Source organism: Aulonocara sp. 'chitande type north' Nkhata Bay, linkage group LG17 (assembly GCF_057382095.1).
Source record: "Aulonocara sp. 'chitande type north' Nkhata Bay isolate Kocher_YH1m ecotype deep benthic linkage group LG17, A_spYH_male_GT1.1, whole genome shotgun sequence".
NCBI lineage: Eukaryota > Metazoa > Chordata > Actinopteri > Cichliformes > Cichlidae > Aulonocara > Aulonocara sp. 'chitande type north' Nkhata Bay.
This window is the reverse complement of record NC_141360.1, coordinates 30,580,840-30,604,018: the sequence shown is the minus strand read 5'-3', so window position 1 is coordinate 30,604,018 and position 23,179 is coordinate 30,580,840. Positions and strand designations below refer to the sequence as shown.

Here is a 23,179-nt window from a genome sequence, read left to right as displayed (position 1 = left end):
TATTAATTTAAGATGTGATCAAGTGAGATAATAACAATTTAATTTGATTGAAGGGTCGCAATGGGGCTGATGGGCTGGATGGAGCCAAAGGGGATAAAGGAGACAATGGACTCCAAGGACAACAGGGTAATCAGGTACTCTAATGAGCAGTTTATAACTACTGACAGCACCTTTGATTTCTAAACATTCAAATACAGGTAATTTAGTTTGTCATTCTTTTATTTTTTCCATAGGGTGATCCAGGAGAACCTGGCTTACCAGGAGAAAAAGGGGAGAAAGGGGAGAAGGTGAAGAATTTCCATTTTCACATTGATTACTTTTTCCTAATTTGTCACCTGCTTGTGTATCTGTGTTTTAATGAATTAAGTGATGTGTTTCATGCTTTTACAGGGTTTCAGAGGTTTTCCTGGGCGCACTGGGAGCCTTGGCCTGAATGGAGAAAAGGTTATCCCTTAATTTGATTCTTATTAGATTAGTGAGCTGTGTTAGGTTATGTAGCGGTGCTATGTGAAAAACTTTCTATGCATACTCCATATATGTCCCTGCAAAACAGGGAGATATGGGGCTACCTGGCACCCCGGGCATACCTGGACTGAATGGGGTCACGGGACGCAAGGTAAGCGTTTAAGTGTGCCTTTATTTCCCCTACTAATTTCCCAAGCACGCACGCACACACACACACACACACACACACACACACACACACACACACACACACACAAATCAGTTACTGTTTCTCATTTTGTGAAATGTTAGGGGGACAAGGGAGAAGGGGGGATCAATGGTGTTGATGGTGATCCTGGAGTAAAAGGGGAAAAGGTTTGTCAATTCAAAGCCATATGACCTGTGATTTTTTTATCCTAGAGTTTATTTTCATATCTTATTAAAAGATTGTGATATCTGTTTATATTTATATAATGATGTAACTTTACAGTGGTTTAGTCACTGTGATCAAAATTTTCTTTTAATGAATTCAGGGTGCAGCAGGTTTCCCAGGTTTCCCAGGTTTCAAGGGGTCAGCAGGAAGTCCAGGAAGGGACGGTGATATGGGACCACCGGGACCGCCAGGGCCTCAAGGAGACAAAGGGCCTAAGGTACACTATACCCAACTCTTTAGGTACTTGTACTTGCTGATGAAACACAGGCTCATTATCAATAACACAGTCTAATTATCTCCAAGATACCTGCTGTTCCCCTGATCACGACTTCATTATCTCATGATAACAAGTTAAAAGCAGTCTAGCGCTGTCTTTACTTTTCCAAGCACCTATTCACAAGTTACGTGTGTCATCAGTACCGTCATACAGAATCGTCACTTTTGTCTTTTAGAAATGTGATATTCATGAGATGCCCTCTACAAGCTGTCATCACACAATATCGGGGCCAAAAGTTAGAACTTATCAACAGATATTAACTTTTTATTTCAAGACTGGCACGCATTAGTGGAGTAGTTGATCACTACTTTAATGGGGTATGTTTTTACTCAACACTGAACATGAAGGCTACAGTCTTTAACTAAATGATGCAGTCACAATATAGTCACGTAACAAAAACTTGTCTTGGCAGCACTAAAAATGGGGCTAAATTAGAGGCTCCAGACATAAAGGCACAAATACGCAATGAAGTATGCAGTTGAGGGAAACATATTTCTATAAGTATATGCCCTATCAGAGTCTTATAATGTATATGTTTTTTAATTTAGCAGGTTCACTAAATTGGTAGTCCATTTATAGAAAAGAACGGGCACCTGTGCTTCGTACATAGCTTATATCACTTACTCACAAATACATTTTTGAACTTTAAAGCCCAACAAGAGAAGACTAAATATGTGACAGAACACAATGAGCAGGAGCTGAATTGATTACAGTCATCACCGTGTCTTTGTAAGAGAGTGGCACCAGCAGTGGATACAGCAGAGACATGTCCTCAATTAAAACACACACACACACACACTGAGAGGTCTATTTCTGTCTGCAGCTTTCAAGTAATATCTTACTCAATTAGCTCCTTTCAGCTACAATTACTGGACTCTCAGTGTTGACAGAGAGTGGCTGGAAACCTCTAATGAGGATATTCCAAGGATGTGCCTAATTGGTCTGTCTTTCATATTGTTTAGAAGTGAGTGATGAGGTGTGCTGCTATGGACATATTTTCTTGTTGTTGATGATTTAGAGGTGTTGTATTTAAAAATATATATTTTCCCTGTGTGCACTTGCATTTTTTGGTCAAACAGGGGGACAGGGGTAAAAGAGGCAGATCAAAGAAGTGTCAGAGTGGAGCACCAGGGACACCAGGACACAGAGGAGAAAATGTGAGACACACAGCACTCGCATCTCTACACAGCTTTCTTCGAGCACACTTGTAATTCAGAAACATCCCTTCATCTATACTATTTCCTGTAACTTTCACAGAGCTAAAGTATATAATTTTGCTTTATATTCATAATAAACAACATAAATATTCATTTAAAAGTACCATCCACATCCACATTGCTGGTGGTACAGGGTCCGTGTGTTTCTCCTGCCAGAATCTGTGTTTAGTACTTTTGGCTAAACTTGGGAGGCAAAAATAAAACACAATGCTGAAGTACTAGTAAGGAAAACAGGTTGCTTAGAAGACGGGGACGAGGTCTGCGATGGTTGTTGTCCTCAAAGATATTTCGGTGCATAAAGATGGCAATTAAACAGCAATAAGACAGAGTCGGTCTGCTATCAGTTTGCAGTTGAATGCGTCAAGCATCTGTTTCTGATAATATGCCGATTAAGTGTGATAAATTGGGGAAAATGGCAAATCTGTTGCCATCTGTTGCAAATCTGTTGCTGTCTACATCCACAGAAATTCACATTAAACAGAAATTCACATTTACTTCTTCCATTCAGAGTCGAATAAAAACCTCAGATCTGAAACAGAAATTCCTCCACAAATAGTGACGTAGCTGTTGCAGTACGGTAATTTAACTGCAAAATTGTCACGGTCTGGCTGGCAGACCATGGGGATGTGGGGAAAAGGAGGACCCAGGCGCGGTACTCTGTGTATAAACAGTGCGTTTATTTACAGTGATGGAAAGTAACAATAAACCCCAGTGTATTCCCCAGACTCCCGTGTCGTGTCTCCCTCGTGCTCTCTGCTCCCGTGTCAGCACCCCCCGGTGCTCGCTGCTCTCCCAAGCCTTCCACGCTCCACCTGGGGGAAACAATAGCGGCAGCTGTCAGGACACTTAGGAATGGCAGGCATACACTTTAAGACAAAACCTAGACGGGGTGACTAACGTGGAGTCTCATGCAATGATCCCGCGTCGGTGGGAGCTCCAAGACTCTCCTAAGTAGCTCCCCCGACGAGCCCTGATCAGCGGCAGGTGTGTGGCTTCGGGTGTGGCCAGTCCCTCTGCAGGGCCACACCCCTCAGGCCTGCAGGTGGCCGAGCTCCATCCTCCAGGCACACCCGCAGACATACACACCCATACCTCGCCTAAACATATGAGTGGGATACAGACTAACACAGCACAGAGAAACACACATATGTACACGCACAGAGAAGGGGAAACGACACCAAAAATACATAATAATACACAGGTCCATGACTGCCCAGGGATCCTGGGTCGCCCAGTCCCAGGACCCTGACAAAAATGACATAGGCACTCAGCAAAATCGCTGAAAAGTTACGTTCACCGATGCAGACTGACTCTGATTACTGTCAATCTGATTATGTTTTTAAATTACATGATAGATACAGTCCCGATCAGAAGTTTAAGACCACTTGAAAAATGGCAAAAAAATATCATATTTTGCATGGTTGGATCTTAACAAGAAGAAATGGGAGTGAGACAAAATATTTTTTGGGCATACAGTTTATTGCAAGCAACGCTTAAATTGAAACAGGCTGTTTTACAGCTGATCAAAAGTTTAGGACCACATGCCTTTAAAAGGCCAAATCTGTGCAAAAATGTGGATTCATTGTCATTTTTTGTCAGGTAGTCACACAGTCATGACGTTCTGATGGCATTTCCTTTTTGAATGTGGTCGGGTTGTTGAACTGCATAAGCAGGGTCTCTCACAGCGCACCATCACTGCTGAGGTGGGACGCAGTAAGACAGTCATTTGGAATTTCTTAAATGATCCTGGGAGTTATGGAACAAAAAAGTAAAGTGGAAAACCTGAAAATAATTTCACCAGCAATGAGCTGGAGAATCTAACTGGCTGTCCGTCAAGACACTGGACAATCCTCGAACCAAATTAAGGCTGTTACTGGTGCTGACTGCAGCCCCATAACCATCAGACGGCATCTGAGACTGAAGGGCTTCTTGGCTGTCTTGAAAGGCCTCGTCTCCTTGAACGCAACAGAAATGATCCTTTGGACTTTGCAAGAGAGCACCAAACATGGGACACTGAAAGGGGGAAGAAAGTTTTATTCTCTAATGAGAAAGAATTTAACATTGATGATACAAGCAGATCCCACCTGAGATATTGTCTACGCGCCACAGTGGAGGGGGGCGCCATAATGGTCTGAGGTGCTTTTTCCTTCAGTGGAACAATGAGGTGTCAGGAGGTGCAGGGGCATCAAACACTATAGTTGCTGGCTATGTCCAGATGTTGCAGAGAGCATCCGTCATGACTGAGGGCCCTCGTCTGCGTGGTAATGACTGGGTTTTTCAACAGGACAACACTACAGTACACAATGCCTGCAGGACAAGGGACTTCTTCCAGGAGAATAACATCACTCTTTTGGACCATCCTGCATGTTTCCCTGATCTAAATCCAAATAAGAACCTTTGGGGATGGATGACAAGATGAATGAACACCAGCTCCATCGAGTAGATGCCCCTCATGCAGCCGTCTTCACTGCTTGCAGTTTCCACTCACCTCATGGAAACACTTGCATCAAGCATGCCACAACAAATTTTTGAAGTGATCAACAATAATGGTGGAACTACTCATTACTGAGTTCATGTTTTGAACTTTGATTTCTGTTTTGGGGGGGTGTTACAGGTTGTTTTTGGAGGTGTGGTCCTAAACTTTTGACCAGCTGTAAAACAGCCTATTTCAGTTTAAGCATTGTTTTCGATAAATTGCATGCTCAAAAAAATGTTTTGTCTCACTCCCGTTTCTTCTTGTTGCATGTTGAAGCTCTACTTGGAACCTTGTTAAGATCCAACCATGCAAAATGTGATATTTTTTTTGCCATTTTTTTAAGTGGTCTTAAACTTCTGATCAGGACTGTATTTGCAACCCTTCAACAATCTGTTTGAGAATGATTGAGTTAATAGAATAGAATTCAACTTTATTGTCATTGCACATGCACAGGTACAGGGCAACGAAATGCAGTTTGCATCCATCCAGAAGTGCTTTAGTGATATAGATATATTACAATATATATTAGCAATAATATAGATATGTGAGTATATTACAGAAATGGGTCTATTATGGTATGTTATAATGTACACGGTATGAAGTATGTTGTGAATATTCTATAACTATAAGTATGTACAGGCTGTAGTGAGTACAAGCTATGTACAGGATATGAACAGGATATAAATATGAAAAACTATACAGAATATGAAATAAATAACTTTACAGAATCTGGGATATACAGCTATACAGAAATGGGAACTATGTAAGTTGTAAACAGTTGTAGGATTAAAGATTATCGAATGTACAGAATGATTATTTACACAGAGCTATACAGTAGTGCAGTTAAGATAAGTGAGGGTGTAGATAGTTTCTACAGAGGCTATATAAAGTGCTAGTGGTTGTGAGTGGTGGTTCAGTCCATGTTATTATTGTGTTTGAGGGTACAGTTGTCCATTGTGGGTGTGTGTATGTTCAGTCCATGAGTTTAACGTGGGTCAGATGTCAGGAGGCAGAGTTCAGGAGTCTGACAGCTGTGGGGAAGAAGCTGTTCCGGTACCTGGTGGTCTTAGTCCGGAGGCTCCTGTGGCGCCTCCCAGAGGGCAGGAGGGTGAAGAGTCCATGTGATGGGTGACTGGGGTCTTTGATGATTTTCCCAGCCCTTTTCAGACACCGCTTCCTGTAGATGTCTTTTATGGCAGGAAGTGGTGCTCCGGCGATGCGCTGGGCAGTTTTCACGACCCTCTGCAACGCCTTCCGGTCCGAGGCAGAGCAGTTCCCGTACCAGACTGTTATACAGTTGGTCAGGATGCTCTCGATGGTGCAGCGATAGAAGTTCACCAGGATGTCTGAGGACAGGTGGTTCTTCCTCAGAGTCCTCAAGAAGAAGAGGCGCTGGTGAGCCTTCTTGACCAGCTTGGAGCAGTTGGTCGTCCAGGTGAGATCCTCGGAGATGTGGACTCCCAGGAACTTGAAGCTGCTCACACGCTCCACAGCCGTCCCCTTAATGTGGATGGGCGGATGTGGGTCAGCATTCCTCCTGTAGTCCACGATGAGCTCCTTGGTCTTCTCGGTGTTAAGCAGCAGGTTGTTTCTGTCGCACCACTCAGCCAGACGATCCACCTCCTCCCTGTAGGCGGCCTCATCGTTGTCACTGATGAGGCCAATCACCGTGGTGTCATCTGCAAACTTAATGATGGTGTTGGAACCATCAGCAGGTCTGCAGTCGTGGGTGAAGAGGGAGTAGAGGAAAGGGCTCATCACACAGCCTTGTGGTACACCGGTGTTCATTGTGATGGTAGATGAGCAGCGGTTATCCAGCCGGACATGTTGGGGGCGGTTGGTCAGGAAGTCCAGTAACCATTTGCAGATGAGGGAACTGATACCCAGGTCTGTCAGTTTCCTGATGAGTTGTGAGGGGTGGATTGTATTGAATGCTGAACTGAAGTCTATAAACAGCATTCTGGCGTAGGTGTTGTTGTTGTCCAGGTGTGAGAGGACAGAGTGCAGTGCGATGGAGACTGCATCCTCTGTGCTCCTGTTCCGGCGGTATGCGAATTGGTGGGGGTCCAGGGTGGGGGGGAGACAGGATTTGAAGTGTGCTAGGACCAGTCGCTCTAAGCACTTAGTGATGATGGGGGTGAGTGCTACTGGGCGGTAATCATTGAGGCAAGATGGGTTGGAGTTTTTGGGTATCGGGACGATGGAGGTGGATTTGAAGCAGGCCGGTACCACAGCGTGGGCCAAGGACAGATTGAATATGTCTGTGAGCACTCCTGCAAGCTCCCCAGAACACGCTCTGAGAACACGCCCGGGGATGCCATCAGGGCCTGCAGCCTTGTGGACATTGATCCTGCTCAGCACCGCTCCTACATCGGTGGGGGAGAGAGTCATAGGTTGGTGGTCTGGCGTCATGTCTGCTTTGGTTGTGGTTGTGGGGTTCCCTCGCTCAAAACGAGCATAAAAGTTGTTGAGCTCGTTGAGGAAGGAGACATCAGAGGATGCGGGGGAGGGTTTGGTGGTCCTGTAGTCTGTGATGGTCTGGAGTCCTTGCCACATGCGTCGGGGGTTGGAGTTGGAGAAGTGTTCCTCTACCTTCTTTTTGTAATGGTGTTTGGCTTTTTTGATGCCCTTCTTTAGATTAGCCCTGGCTGTACTGTAGGCGTGTGCATCTCCTGACCTAAAGGCAGTGTTGCGGGCCTTCAGGAGGAGACGAACATCCCGGTTCATCCAAGGCTTCTGGTTGGGGTACATGGTGATCCGTTTCTGGGTGGTGACACTGTCTGTGGTTTTGGAGATGTAATCCAGTACAGATGAGGCGTACTGGTCCAGGTCTGTGTGGGTGAACATATTCCAGTCTGTGTTTTTAAATCTGTCCTGGAGCACTGTGTCTGTCCCCTCTGGCCACACTTTAATTGTCCTCACAGCAGGTTTCACACGTTGGATGAGTGGTGAATACCGAGGTGTGAGGAACAGGGAGAGATGGTCCGATTGTCCAATGTGGGGGAGGGGTGTGGCTTTGTAGGCTCCAGCCAGGTTGGAATACACATGGTCTAAAGTCTTGTCTCCTCTGGTGTGGCAGGAGACATGTTGGTGGAATCTGGGGAGGACTGTCTTTAAGTTGGTGTGGTTGAAGTCGCCAGCAACAATAATGCAAGTCAGACTGGGATTGTTTGGAGACAGGTTACCTCCCTCAATGTGTGCAATCACCTTGAACATGGACAACCAGTTGGTTGCTGCAACTACTTGTAGTTGGTTACAGTTTGTCTTTCTATTTTTACTCTAGTGTGACAGAGTCATTAGAAATGTTTAATTTAAATGAAATTATTTAAAATGCATTACACACATTATTGGCTGCCTGAAGATATTTTTCTGGTCACCAAGAAAATATTATCTCTTCTTTAAGATATTTTCTTGTTTGGTCTCCAAAACAGATCCAGCCCACATTAGAGATTAAAAGATGCTCAAGGCTCTGTTTAGATGTGGTGGATTGAAGAGTTGTCTGTTTGCCACTGAGTAAACAGACAACTCTTCAATGTTGCACATTGTTTTTTGATACATTGATAATGTAAAAGTGTGGCTAATTATTTAGTTTTAGTTTAGTTCTGTTGCGCCTTTATTTTGCACAGCATTAAAAGTATTGCAGGTCTGTCTGCAAGAGACTTTTGATAGTCATACTCAGTAGCTAAATAAACACATCCCGTCCAACAGTGTTCTTTTAAAAGCTCTGTCCCAAAGGCACTAATATCTTGGCTATCTTACTAAACTTCGTTTTGAAGGTATTGTGTCTATGTAGTCCTTCGCAAATACCATGATACCATTACATAGAGCAATTAATGACACACCAAATCAGCTGAATAACATTAGCTGTGTTAGCAAACTGCAACATGCAGATTTCAGACTTCAAAAATCACCAGTAGTAACAGACCTTTTTGCCTAATCATACCTCTACTTTTTTTTTAAAATGGTCACAGTTAAAACACTCTTGTTCCAGTGTTTGAACTCTCATGTATTCTGTGCACAAGCTCAAATAAATGGTTTAGCATTGACAGTAAATGTCACTTTTTGTTTATATTTAAAGAACTAGAGCCCTGTGCAAACTGGTTTTTTTAACACATGCAAAACACACAGCAATAGAACAATCAAGAGATTTAAGTATTTTGATTTGATTTTAAAAATTGGCTTGTGACCTCATATTTAAGGGCACTATATTCTCTCTCACGTATGTTTTCAGTTCTCAGCCTTGTAGTCTCCAGATCTGTATTTTTGTATTTCATGTGTTCACCAAAATAAAACACATGATTGCTGCGATGTTCACTTCTGTAAGTGGACATTGTGTTAACACACACCTGAATGCTTTCAGTCTGGCACACCACTAAAAACCTTTTAATAGAGGTGGTCACACTTGCTGTGAAAACTTTCCTTTTCACACGACTTTTAGTCCTTGTTAGATCTAAAAGGTGTAATAAGCCAAAATAAGTGAAATTACCTGCATGGCTGCCTTCTCCTTAACTGAATATTGTGTACATGTTAACTTGAGAGAAGTGTGGGTCCAAATATGTTGTTGTGCCTCATCACTTTTCAGTGCAAATGTCAGTAAACTGTCTGAATCTGTCATCCAATATAAATATAACATGTTAATATCTTTTCCTTTTAGGGTAAAGTTGGTATTGAAGGAGCAAAAGGGGAGAAAGGAGAGCCTGGACTCTCAGTACGTCTTAGCACGCTTGCACACTCACACGTGACAAAAGGCTAAAAACTGACTTGTCATTTAAATTATTCACATTCTTGCATTTCTTCGTTTCAAGGCTGAAGAAGTGAAGGAGCTAGTCAACCAGGAGGTGGTAGAAAAGTGCGGTAAGAGTGTGCTTGTGCGCACGTGTTATTCGTTTGTACATTTTCAACCTCCTACAGTACGTGCACTTGTACTTCATCCATGAGTGAATAAACGTGTGCCTCTAGATAGGCCTGCATATTGCGAACGCGTGCTTGTTTGTTGTAGAGCTCCCGTGGCAGCAGCATGGCACCCGTGTGTGTTCAGCCATCTGTTATGTTCTCTCAGAGGAACACGCATCATGGTGCCAGCAACAGCAGAGCCATTCACAAACACAAGACAGCCATTAAGTAGAACGCCTCACCCAGATTCCACGGCACATTCACGATATTTGGAGGCTGATTGTCTGCAACACACCTTTTTCACTGAAGACATTTTGGCATGCCGTATGTGTTAATGGAAAGATAGAATGAAAGCTCTGTGACTCAAACCACAATTTGAGATGATCTTAAATTAAACTCAATTTATGTCACGGCTGATGGAAGGTATGGACTCAAGCGCGGAGCTCTGGGTTGAAGCAGACAGTGCGTTTATTTACAGTGCGTGAAAGATAGTCCTTAAACATCAATATATCCAACAATTGTCCTTTTTCTCAGTTCCCAGAAGTGGTGAAGGTGAGTTTTCCCGTGAGGTCTGTGTGCGCTCCTTCCGTGTGAGCTCCTCCTCCCGAAAACACCAGTGAATCCTTTACTCCACTCCTCCGTCCCGTACTTCTCCAATCTGAAAGTCGAGCAAACACAACAACGGATGAGAAGGCTTGCCTGGCCACGCGGGTGACAAGATCACGCGCACACTTAGCTACCGAGCTCCGAGTACAATCCAGCGTCGACTGCCGTCTGGACACATCGTTAAATACCTCCGTCTAGTGAGGAAAGATTAGCGGCAGCTGGAGCCGAAGATTACACTTCCGGGTCAGAGATTGGCCTTTCTCACTCTCTCGGAGACGCCGTTCCTCGGCAGCCAGACCCGCAGCGTAGGGAGGGAGAGAGAAAGAGAGGAGGGCATACACACACATCACAAACAAGCAGGTCGTCCGGGAAGACCGTCCGACCGTGACAATTTAACTGAATTTATTGTATAATATCTAGACTACATTTTGCATCCTTGACAAGGATTGGATTTTCCTGCTGCCTATTAGTAACGGTAACACAGGTTTGCCTCTCAGACATGCTAATTACCCACAAGTGGTTGATGCTTAAATATTATTTAATTTTTGTATGCGATAACAGAAAAGGAACAGTCTATTGATTTATGAAGTGTTCCGAGTATAATCTGTGAATAGATAGTGTGTTTTTTTTATGTGTTTGTTTTCTTGTTTCCTGCTGTTTGTCTTTATTAAACAATAGCACTCCCACATATTCATAGGAACACTTTACAGGGAAATAAAGTATAAACTAATAAATAAAGTGAGCTGAAGGGAATAAAAGAATGCAAGAAAATATTTTAAATACTTAGAATTCTAGTTAAATTATGGTATTATGGCTAATTTAATTACTTAAATTTGATGCATGACAAATATATACAGTACTGTGCAAAAACCTTGTGCCAGCCCTCATTTCTTTATACTTTGCTTCCAAGGAGCCAGACTTGCTTGTAATTGTTTCAGTCCTTGTGAGCGATAGTTCTCCAGGCTGTCCATTTGCTGCTTCATCACTCATTTTCAGTTCAGTCCTTGTACATGACCATTTTGAAAGAAATTCTTTTTCTAAGTCAGCTACTTCACAGTGAACTGTGAATTATCCAAACATAAGAAAGATAAAAGTATTTCTGCCCCAACAAGATGATTCCCAAAGAGGTGTTAGCCATTTCCCATTTTCCTAGCAAAAAAAAGTCATGCTGTTTTTATCACTGCAGGATTGGAATACAAGTTCATGGTAAAATCTGTTGACCCAGATGCAACAACTGCAGTGACTAAGAATGAAAATGACCAAAAAGACGTTGTGAAATCTATCACCCATGACCTGCATGAACAAAGTATGGAAGAAAACATGGCAGACAACATGGGAGAAGGGCACCCACAAAACCAGACTGGTAAGAAACACAAGTAGCTGTTTGCAGGGTCAGCGCCTCTGGCCAAACACACAGATGCCTTAGATAGCGTGTGACCAAGTGTCTAGCTAAATAGCTGCATATATCAACCTTATGTGTAGCAGCTGTGATGCAGGCAATTAAAATGTGCTGTGTCCTGACAAGGACAAAGAAAACAAGCCTGCCTACATGTCTCTGATACTGTATCCATTCTTTAGTTAAACATTAAGGTAAAAGCACCAATGAACATGCTGAACATGTCTGATTAAAGGTGATGTGATTAGGTAATATTTCTTTATGTGCCAGGTCTGTGCCTTTTTTTTTTTTTTACCTTTTAGGACATCTACAAGTGATGCAAATATCCCAGAACTGCAACATACTCAGTTCAGACACATCTAGAGATCTGTGTTGTGATGCCATACCAGCTTACTTTTTCCATTTTTTCTTGTCAGTCTCACCACTGTGAGTGCTCTCCCAAAAAAGGCTAAGCAATGGACAGAAAAGGAAACCAAAATGTAGTAATTATTAAATAGAGTGCTATTACAGGGAAGCCACAAAGTTAAACCAAAGGTCAGCTTGTACCAGCAATCTCACATGCCGTGATGCTTATTAGCTAATACAGCCACGGGCAGAAATTGCTTTCTGCATCCCAAATTATTGTAATTCTTGCTTCAGGTACATAAACCAGACAGCTGATCAAAGTACAAGGCTGTCATTGCCCTGTGTCAATGTCAACTGGTTTATTTATTCATTTAAATCATTAAATATAGTACTCATCTGTTCCCCAAATAATGATTGTACAAGTACAGCTCAGCATTCACACCTAAATAAATATGGTGTTTATGTTCACTTGTTTTGTTGCACGAAATCTGATGTTTTACAACAAATAATTAAGATGGACAATATTCCTCTAGCGGATACTTACATAAACTTATAAACCTCACGTGAATAGCTCTTCTTATCTGTCCTGAAATGCTAGATTGTGAGCACTCAATGGATAAAATTCTTCACAAGGAATGAAGCATCTTTTTGTAAAAAAAAACAAAACCCAAGAATGAAGGATTTTCTTCACATGTGGGCTAAATATTTTATTACTTTTGTAGTACAAACATTTAAAACTTTCGACTGCATACCTGTGGATGTATGCAGATGTCTAGGAGAGTGGGTAGTGGATTTTTTTGTGTTAAAACCAGATTGTTTTCATGAGAGGATGCCCAAGGAGTGAAAACGTGTAAGGACAGCAAGACAGTGGCGAGGTGTGCAGTTGGAGTGACAGATGGGTTCAAGGTAGGGATGGGATTACATCAGGGATCGGCTCTGAGCCACTTCTTGTTTGCAGCGGTGATGGAAAGCTTAACAGATGAGGTCAGGCAGGAGTCTCCGTGGACTATGATGTTCAATGACGACATTGTGATCTGTAATGAGAGTGGGGAGTAGGTGGAAGAGAGCCTGGAGAGGTGGAGGTATGCTCTTAAGAGAAGAGTGATGAACGTCACTTGAAGCGAGACAGAATACAAGTGTGTGAATGAGAGGAAGACAGATATAACAGTGAAGTGATAGTGAAGATTGGTGAGTTTAAAATAACTGGGGTCAGCCATCCAAACTCAGTAGAAGTGCACAAGAGAGGTGAAGAAGAAAGTGCAGACAAAGTGGAGTGGGTGGAGATGAGTGCCAGGGGTGATTTGTGGCAGCAAGACTGAAAGGGAAGGTTTACAAGACGGTAGTGAGACCTGCTGTAAGCTGGAGGTGACAGAGTTGAAGATGTTAAGATTTTTTAGGGAGGGACCAGGATGGACAAGATTAGAGACGGGTACATCAGAGCGACAGCTCAGGCTGAGCAGTTCGAAGACAAAGTTGGCAGGCTGAGATGGTTTTGGACATGCGCAGAGGAGGGATAGAGCACATACCAGACAAAAGATACTGAAGAAAGAGGAACAGAGGAAGTCCATAGACGAGGTTCATGGAGTGTAGTGAAGGAGAACATGCAGAAGATTGGTGTCACACAAAAAGTTGCTTGGGATAGGGTGAAATGGAGGCAGATGCTCCACTGGTATTTTTGTATTTTGGTATTATTGAGTTTACTTGTGATTTAAATTTCATTGTGTATTTATAATCAGGGGGTCAGCTTGTGCTTGATTTCTTTAAAAGCCTCCTTTTTATGAAATCCACGTGCAAAAATCATTTGTTGTGATGAAGAATTCCTTTATGTAAGCGTCTCTCTCAGAACTGAGTGTTTATTGTTCACTTTCTGAATATAGTAAAACCCTACATTAGTGATGTTGTTTGATAAATCCAGATGAAGGGAAAGCAATACAGCAGGCCTTGTAGAACAAAAAGCTGAAGTGCTTCAAAGTTCGTTCCAGCTCTATCAATAATTTTTTAATGATACTTTTGGATTTCCCCTTTTATCGTTTAGCTTTAATGATAGCAGGATATGAATTCCCTCAAAAGTTTGTACTTTATAGCTGGCACGAAAAACAGAAAGTTGATGATCGGAAGGCCCAGAACTGTTTCTCGCTAATTTGCTGGATGAGCTAAAATGTCACTGGCACTCGTAATGTCCAGTGAAGGTGGTTCTTTATTGTGTATCAGTAATTGCTTTTGTTTCTGGCTTCAGATACTCATGATGGAGGGACTGTGGAGTGGGGACAAAGGAAGAAGAGAAGGGTATATGGAAGAAACACAGCAAGTGAGTTACCAAGAAAACTGATGTTGTTTGTGTCTATTTCCCTCCTCTCTTGTTCCCTTTATTTGCTTTGTGTATCAAAACAAAATTATAAATTTGATGTCACTCAACACCCTTTTCATAGTAAAGACACTCGAGCTTTTTGAATGTTTTCACATAGACCTGGGAGAACCTGGGAGAAATATTAGCTTCCACAACAAGTTTTCAGTCATTTCAAAATACCCTTTTATCTGTTTTATTTCCCAGGGGTTGGATCGGTTACAGAAGGAAAATAAAGTTTAAGTTACAGCTAGGGTTGTCGCAACAGACACTGTATGATTAATATGGCTACAATTTGCACTAATAATCAGTTATAACAATAAATTTAAAAAGAAATAGTAATCATTATCAGTTACACTGTCCTTTATCGTCAGCACTAGTAGCTAAATAAACTGTATCCGGTCTTTAAGTGATGACGTGATGAATCCTGCTTCTGGGCCCAAACTACCCTGCGTTTAACAAGGCTGTTGTGTATTTAACATGTTTTAATGCTTTGTATCTTGTTCTATTTAACCTCAAAAAGCCCCTAAAAACAGTCAGTGATCACTATCGGCCTCTCTTGGTTTTTATTACCGCTATTCATTTTAAAGCTCAGTTTTTAAAACCTTACATGTAACTACAGCCCAGCCCATGCAGCAGTATATTAATGACTAACCTCGTATTGTGGATGGATGATCTCAGTTGCTCTCCCGAGTCCCGACTGAAGTTTGGTCCGTTTACAGCATCCTGCCATGCGATTGCGATTGCATTTGTCTCTGACCATCGAGAATCCTCATGTTAACTTTTGAGTGGAAAAGAGTTAGAGTTCCTCCTCAAGCTTCACTGTTTATATTATGCTAACATAGCTGTGTCGCTAGCAATCACGTAGCACATCATTATATACCAGCTAGCCAAACTTCAGTAACCCTAAAAACATCACTGCTGTTTAGTTTTCTGTCTCCATTTATGTTGGAAGTGATAGCAGAGCTGTGCATCTTAATTTGTTTCCAAAACCCTGCAGTCAGGACATGCTGTATTATGTTTAGATGGAAACTAGCGAGCTAACTCCCTGCTAACGTCTAACTCCGTTAAATGTCATAAATTCTGTTTTCATGGATGCCTGGATGTTAAACTCAATTGTTACACCTGGTAGAGCAGAACGCTGATCATTTTATTACAGATGAAAGAATTTAGACAGTTTTTCAGCTCTTAGTGAGGCTGCAGTGATCGTTTGACTTATGGACCTGCAGCAGAGTTTGGGCCCGGATATAAAAGATGGATGTTTTAGGCAATCTTGGAATCTGCAGTTGTTTACAAATGGCTCCAAGAGATTCTCCTTATTAGATCTTCATTGAGTTCCTTGGACTTTCCCATTGTTAGTATTGATCAGTTCAATCAGTAGTGTCAAACAAATCCTTTTTTAAGCAGGGAAAACTACCAGTTGTAGTCAATCGTGATGACAACAGAGAATTTAACTGGCCTTGGCTTTGTCAAGTTAAGACATTGTAGAACTTATCACTTATTTAAAGATTTAAGTGAGTATATGTATATATTTGATCCTGCGTGTATACTTTGATCCCTGCCTGGATCACAGAAAAATCCAAGCTAAATTCAAATGTGTGTGTGAACTTCTGACCATAACTGTAGTTAAAGTGAGTATACACTCAACAAAACATATTCTGTGCACTTTGTTGAGAATCTAACACTTGTGAAAATAGAGTCCAGGCCACGAGTGCCGGTGTCTTGCAGGTTTTAGATGTGTCTTTGATCCAACACAGCTGATTTAAATGGCTAAAGTATCTCCTCAACATGTCTTGAAGTTCACCAGAGGTTTGGAAATGAACTAGACACTTGATTCAGATCTGCTGACCCTGGGTGATATCTAAAACCTGCAGGACACCGGCCCTTGAGGCCTGGAGTTCCCCCACCCCTGAAGTAGAGTGACTCCACAGCATGTCAGTTTGAAGGGCAGCTTTACGCTTTTCCTCATCTACCTGTTCTTTCATTAACAGACCGCTGCCTGGAGCCGATGTCAGAAGGAGCCTGTTCAGACTATTCTCTGGTCTGGTACTTCCACGCCCGATCGGGGGAATGCAGACCGTTTGTTTACGGGGGCTGTGGTGGCAACCAAAACAGATTCTCCTCCAGACATGAGTGCGAGGAATGGTGTGAGGCGGAGAGTCGAGTTATGGGGGGACCAATCAGATCGCGCAGGGAATAATCCTTCAAACAGTTAATCCAGTGACTGAAAAAAAATCCTGCTTTGAAGAGATTTTTGGTTATACAATATGAATGTGCGGATACTATAGATGCTATAAAAAAAAATGTACACCTCCACAGCCGCAGAACCTTGGAGACTGAGCCAGCAACCCCCAAACAAGATGCTTAATTTTGTACATAACTGTGTAAAATGTTATTGTTTTTGCATTTTGCATTGCTCTTATTTATATATTTTAACAGATGTTTTTCAATTTGTTATATATGGATAATGGGATGCGATGTAGTCTAAATGTGAATGATTTTTTTCTTAATTTCACATAACATCTGCACATGTAAGTATGTTTTCTTGCAGCTGTGTTACTAAAATAGACTGACATTGACAAAGATTTTGAATGTAAACGTGCCAAAAATAAACATTACTAAAAAAAAAAATCTTAAATCCACCTCACGATTTGTCTTTTTCATGCCAGCCTCTTTCATTTTCCAGCTCGCTAGAGCGTATCTCTTTATATAACTGTCACCTTTCTTATGTTTTGTCAATCGCCCTACATCCTGTGTGGTGCAGAAATGAGAAGCTGATAGCTGACTGCCTGCTGACTCCTCCACCACTACATATGTTTCTTTGGCAGGGGGTGTTATGGGTCAGGCTGGGAGCCAGATGAGGGGCCAACAGGGGCCCAGTGTGGGAGCTCACGCAGGGGCTGTTTTAGAGGACTCTCCATCAGACCGACTCAGCAGTAGCTGGGGATTCCTGTGTGGGTGTTGATGAGGGGGCAGCACGCATTGAAGTTTTTTGGTTGTTGTTTTTTTCTCTTCTGGCAGTGTGACAGATGAAAATGCACGACACATTTTAGGCTCTCAAGTTGCCAGGTTGTTGCTCCTGAGTTCTTTCATATCTCTAATCTGTTTTTCAGGTTGGTTTGTAAAAATAGTGTTTTTCAAGTTGACAGAGGAGACAAGCCCCAAGAGGCTTCCTTCATATTAGTCACGATTCTGTACTCTGATGTACACCCACACGCAAAGATGCTTGATATGTCTACTTGATATTTTTAGACATAAAGAAATCTCATTATAAAATTAAAAATGTTTAATTTAAGCACAAGGCAAAAGAAATATTAAAACGTTCTTAAAGCATAAGCTTAATTTCATATTTAATAGTTTCAAGTTGCCATTTTTTTTCTTGTAGATTTTGCTAAACTCTTATGTAGACATTTACACTTTTTGAACCAATCCAGTTATAAAGGGACAAATAGAGATGAGGAAAAATAAACAACTTGCTTTGCGAAGACACATGCAGATGCAGGACAGCCTCACTACTTAAGGTTTTCTTAGGCCTTGTGAGCTCAGTGACAACTTAGCTGTTTTTTAATCTTTTCAACCTTTAACCTATAAGTATAAACAGTAGCAAGAAAGTGCTTTGTGGTCAATAGGCCTTCACTCCTAAGCAGAGCAACACAAACCAGCGTCAATGTAATAAATGTAGGATTTTTGTCCCCCTTGATGTTGAAGGGGGCATGTAATTCCATTTCAGAGATCACTTGCGGAGGAAGCTGGAGTGGGAGGAGGATATCTCATTGCCTCGTGTGTCACGGAACGCAATTACTCCAGCTGTGAAGACTTACATTCATATTAATGAAGGTGAGTGAAGTTGCTCATTAGACCCTGACCCAGCGCCCTTTGATGCCGTCTCCCCCTGTATGCTCTTTTTCATTCTGACATTGTAATGTACATCAACTCTGCTGCGTGTCATGTGTACACTCAACGGTAATTAAAACACAGTGCTCTCTAGAAAATCTCAGATATCTCTCGTCTCTTTTGAAGAAACATTTGTGAATCGCGCACAGAAGTTTTTATATGTGGTGTCACTCAACTTATTAAAACTTCAAATGGAACAAATGCTCATCTCTTTATTAATAGATGTGAAACTGATGTCGATGGAGACATCTGAAAGAGCAGGGAAACTTTTAAACTCTGCACCTTTATTCTTCATTCAGTTCTTCGTCTTGTTGAAATTAATATATAAAATGAGCTAAAGAGACAATATTGTATTTGAAGGACTTTAATTTGCTTTGATAAAGTGAAGAGTTATATTTATGACCTGTTCTAGAATCTACAGGTTTACATTTCGCTATAATGAACATACAATGATATATTCATTATAGAAAGATATTGTCTAAAACAGTGCATGTAATGTGAGCGCTTTCTACCTTTATATAATAAGGTTTAATACGCTTTAACTAATGACATTCATAGTTGAATATAACCAGATCAATCACCTTCTATGTCACTTTCTCTCTGGACCCGGGCTGCAGAGCATCTCAAAGAAAATCCAACTTTTCCAGTCCTCTTTCAGCTGACGGTGTGACAGCCCCACCTATGGTTTTTACGCTTGCAGGTTTAGATGTTTGGTTTTCTGTACCTGTGCTGGCTCCTCGTTCTTTCTATCGCCATCCTCTACCCAATTTGGTCTGATTGTTTTTTTTTATCCTCTCTGTTTTACCTTAACATCCTTTCATCACTGCAACCATTACTTTTTAATTACTTTAAATCATAAATGGATCCGCTCTTTGTGCAGCTTTAACAGCGGTAATTGGGAAACCTCTGAAGACACGCCTAATATTATAATGTGAGACAATTTCATTTAACTATTGATCCACAACCCAAACATATCCTGCCAAGTGCGCCTGAGATAAGCGTCAAATGCGCTCAGCTGAGAACAAACGTGTCAATGGGAGCTGTCCGTGGTGCTGATCAACCGCAAACCTGTCAGTTTCACGCAAATGCTACTGAATGACTTAAAGATGTTGGGACTCTTACAGGCTACCGTGGAGCAGCTGCACATGAAACACTTTTTTTAAAGTCTGATGCGAGGCAGAAAAAAAAGTTTCAATAGTCGTGACGCCTTCGGTCCACCAACAGGAGGCCACAACTTTCTTCTTTTTTTTTTCTTCATTCATCTACCTCATTGCTTCACAGCCAATGGGATGGCTCACTGCGAACCAAAATGTCAACGGGATGACGTTGTTGCTGGCGTAGGGCTGCGTTTTGATGGCTCTACTAAAAGAATACAGTGGGAATGGACGAGCAGGAGACGCTGCTGGTCAGACTGTGCGCACTGTTGACCTCCGCAAACAGTGTTGGTTCATCGGGATTTCTCATAATAACCTCACTTGAGGATTTCGCCTTCTTTGCGCTTTCTTTGAGGGGATAAGTGCTGCTTAACCTCTCCAACTATATTTAATACAAGTATTATTATAACTAAAGGATACGAGTGGTAAGTTGCACGAACATTATTGCTCACACGTTTGTGACCTTTATTAAATATTGTTTTTAGTTTTATGCGCTAAACTTCACATTAAAAACATCCCGGCTTTTTGTGATCCATCGGACTTTAAACTAAATCCTGTACTCTTAGAGTAGATTTTAACAAGATTTGTTAGGGTACTTGTTAATATTTACTATTAATATGCAGAATGGGCATATTAGTAAGGTTTATTTTTGCATCTCAGTGAAGATGAAATTCACTGACATGCGTTGCTGAAGATTAGATGCGAGAAAAACTTCATATTCTCTGGCTTTCTTCACCTGTTTTGGTCCCAGAGGACACAGCATGCTGTCGTCCCTAAAGACCCTGCTGCTGTTCTCGGTCCTGTGCACACCGACCTCCAGCCTGTGCCTCCGTCTCTACCAGACGCGCCCCGACCTCCTCTGCGACGACCAGCTGGCACTCGGGGTCCGGAATGACCAAACTGAGCCTGGTTACTCCACTGGGGACGGCTGGGGGTCCCTCATGCAGTCCGCGGAGTATCTCTCCTCCTCATCCTCCACGTCGTCGTCCTCTTTCTCCTCTGCTGAATCCAGTCGGGAAAAAAGGACTTCAAGTCCCGCAAACTACCGCTTCTTGAGCCGGACCAAGCTCAGGGGCCAGATGCTCCGCAACAGCAACAAAGGGGACCGGAGGAGCAGACTGACCCTGTCCCTGGACGTCCCGACCAACATCATGAACGTGCTCTTTGATGTGGCCAAGGCCAAAAACCTGCGAGCCAAGGCGGCGGAGAACGCGCGTCTGCTGGCGCAAATTGGACGGAGGAAATGAAACATGGACAACTTTCATTTAACAGACAGCCATGACCAGTGTTGGCCTCTCAAAGTCTAATAAATTAGCATCTCTTATCATCCAAGTAAACATCCATTTGTTTCTCCGGGGGAACGATGCCGTGTTTAATAATACACAGGCTTTAAATTCAGCTGTTCGCCTGTAAAAGGAAATAATCTCACGCCTTCTTTTCTCCAGATCAAATCACTGAGACCATTTCCAACAGCAAAGGCACGTTTACTATATATATATATATATATATATATATATATATATATATATATATATATATATATATATATATATATATATATATATATATATATATATATATGTATATATTCGTAGGAAAGGGAACTTGTGAAAAAGTAGATAACTACTGAAAAATGTTTTAAAACCAAGGTTAAATGTTACAGAAGATATGAGCGGATAAATTAGCTGTTGCTGCCTTCTTTTGAAAGTAATTGATTGATTTATTTTTAGTTCATTAAATATGTTTATTTATGCATTTATTGTACGTGCGAATAATCCACCTATATTAAATTACAAACTTTCTCAAGTACTTTGTTATAGCAGACAAACAAAATGACTAAAACACGTCCTCGGTTTTTCGGTTAAATTAATGTTTAATGTGATTGTTTTGCCCAGACTCAATAAATTCAAATAACTGGACGCGATGAGCAAAGCAGCTGGTTTTGCTTACAGCAATAAATAAATAAATATTAAAAAATGCAGCACTGTTGCATAATCTAATAATAATTTGATGTCCTGAGAAATGTTTTTTTTAATTCCAGGATATGTGGGGTTTTTTCTTTTTCATTCTTCATTTATTTATTTAAGAAGCTTTGTGTTTAAAAAAAAGTATGAATTCAGATTCAAGTTTTGAACTTTGAATGTGGCCGAAAAACAACACTGAGAAAAAAAAATACTGTACAAATCATCTGCAAGGTCATGAAATACAGTAAAATGCAATTGCATGGGAATGTATGTGTTCATCAGATGTCTCTTATTTTTATACTCAAAATAAAGGATTATTTTTCCTCAAATAAAGCAGGTGTAACGACATACATTTGCCTCTTTATATGCAATATCTATATCACTGAGATTCATTATATATTCTTAGAAAAGATCTTTTCACCACTTCATTGTTCACAAAGTTAAAGCCCGACTCACACACCTTCATGAAAACACTTTATCACCCAAATTTGTCTCATCATAGATATATTCATATTTCACTTCATATTGTCAGCAAGTAATACATTACAGTGCAAACATATGCTTAAGGGACAGACTTTCAAGGTATAAACTTTAATTAGTGTTGCTATTGCTTGGCTTTACCACAAGAGGGCACCCTACCTTTCTATTCTTTTATGTCTTCTATTTATAAATAGATAGGATTTTGAAGTTGGGAGATTGCAATAAGCAGTGATGGATAATAATAATGTGGCTGGGCAATACGTGTGTCAAAAAACAAACAAGAAATTGGCATATCTGGATTTTGAATTCACCTGCCCCAGAAAACCATTCTTTACAAAGAATAATGTCGCCCTCTTGTGGTCATTTATGAAAGCTACATTCTAGTTTGTGACGGTCGGTAGCCTAAAGAGAGAGAAAAAAAAAACAGGACACGTGTGTGAATGAGAAGGAGACAGGTGTGACAGTGAAGATGCAAAGCGTACAAGTAGTGATGCCACGGAGACCGCAGAGAAGAAGATGTAGTAAAGGTGAACAAATGAGAAGGAAAGGTACATGATCTGCCGTGGCGACCCCTATTGGTCTGTCAACACTACAGTTAAGGAGGGTCAGTGGTGCCTTCATTTCCCGAGCTCGCTGAAGAAGAACTGTATAGATTAGAAAGTGGTGGTGACCTTCTATCGCTATCACTATAGAAGCATCCTGGTGTACTGTGGAACAGTGTGGTATGCATGATGCTCTGCAGCAGTTATAACGGCTGTCCAGATGCTAATAAACAGCACAAAATATAACTGACCGTGCATAGAAAACGTAAGATACCACCCAAGAACCTGAAAAATCAGTAAAAAAAACAGTTCTCACCCTGGAAACTTGCTCTTTGACCTGTTGCCCTCTGGTAGACATACCTGTAAATTAAAACAAGGACAAACACATTAAAAAACACCTTTTTATCCAAGTGCAATTACCCTCCTAAATCAAATATGACTACTGTGATGTACCTCAGCACCTTCTTCTAAATTCTTGACTACTTCATACTAAAATTAGAATTTGGTTTACCACGTTAATGACTTTTTTGTTGTTGTTTTTTTTTATACTGTGACACTTGAGATACCCGCAGAAGTAGCACCTCATCGTCACATTCTGATTATGATATATGCTGTTTGTAGCTGCTTAGCTTGAGATTGATCTTCAAGGAGCTTGTGTTTGCTGTGTTTATTCAGTTCAGGCAACAAAGGTAAACTTTTCATGACATATTTTAG

General features: G+C 41.3%; 2 protein-coding genes across 2 annotated transcripts in view; both read left to right on the top strand.

The window, feature by feature from the left end:
• col7a1l (collagen type VII alpha 1-like) overlaps positions 1-17,066 on the top strand; it is a 68,182-nt gene extending 51,116 nt beyond the window's left edge. The window contains exons 97-108 of the mRNA XM_086268621.1: positions 54-134; positions 234-287; positions 391-444; positions 554-616; positions 757-819; positions 978-1,094; positions 2,234-2,311; positions 9,502-9,555; positions 9,653-9,701; positions 11,533-11,709; positions 14,324-14,395; positions 16,423-17,066. Of these exons, the coding sequence (XP_086124747.1) occupies positions 54-134; positions 234-287; positions 391-444; positions 554-616; positions 757-819; positions 978-1,094; positions 2,234-2,311; positions 9,502-9,555; positions 9,653-9,701; positions 11,533-11,709; positions 14,324-14,395; positions 16,423-16,631 (1,071 nt within the window). The 3' untranslated portion in view covers positions 16,632-17,066. The remainder of the gene's footprint in view (positions 1-53; positions 135-233; positions 288-390; positions 445-553; positions 617-756; positions 820-977; positions 1,095-2,233; positions 2,312-9,501; positions 9,556-9,652; positions 9,702-11,532; positions 11,710-14,323; positions 14,396-16,422) is intronic.
• Positions 17,067-19,677: 2,611 nt separating this feature from the next.
• Positions 19,678-20,970, top strand: ucn3l (urocortin 3, like). Its single transcript, XM_086269044.1, has 2 exons — positions 19,678-19,904; positions 20,231-20,970. Exon 2 carries the CDS (start codon positions 20,241-20,243, stop codon positions 20,724-20,726), a length of 486 nt encoding a protein of 161 aa, XP_086125170.1. The 5' UTR covers positions 19,678-19,904; positions 20,231-20,240; the 3' UTR covers positions 20,727-20,970.
• Positions 20,971-23,179: the final 2,209 nt, after the last annotated feature.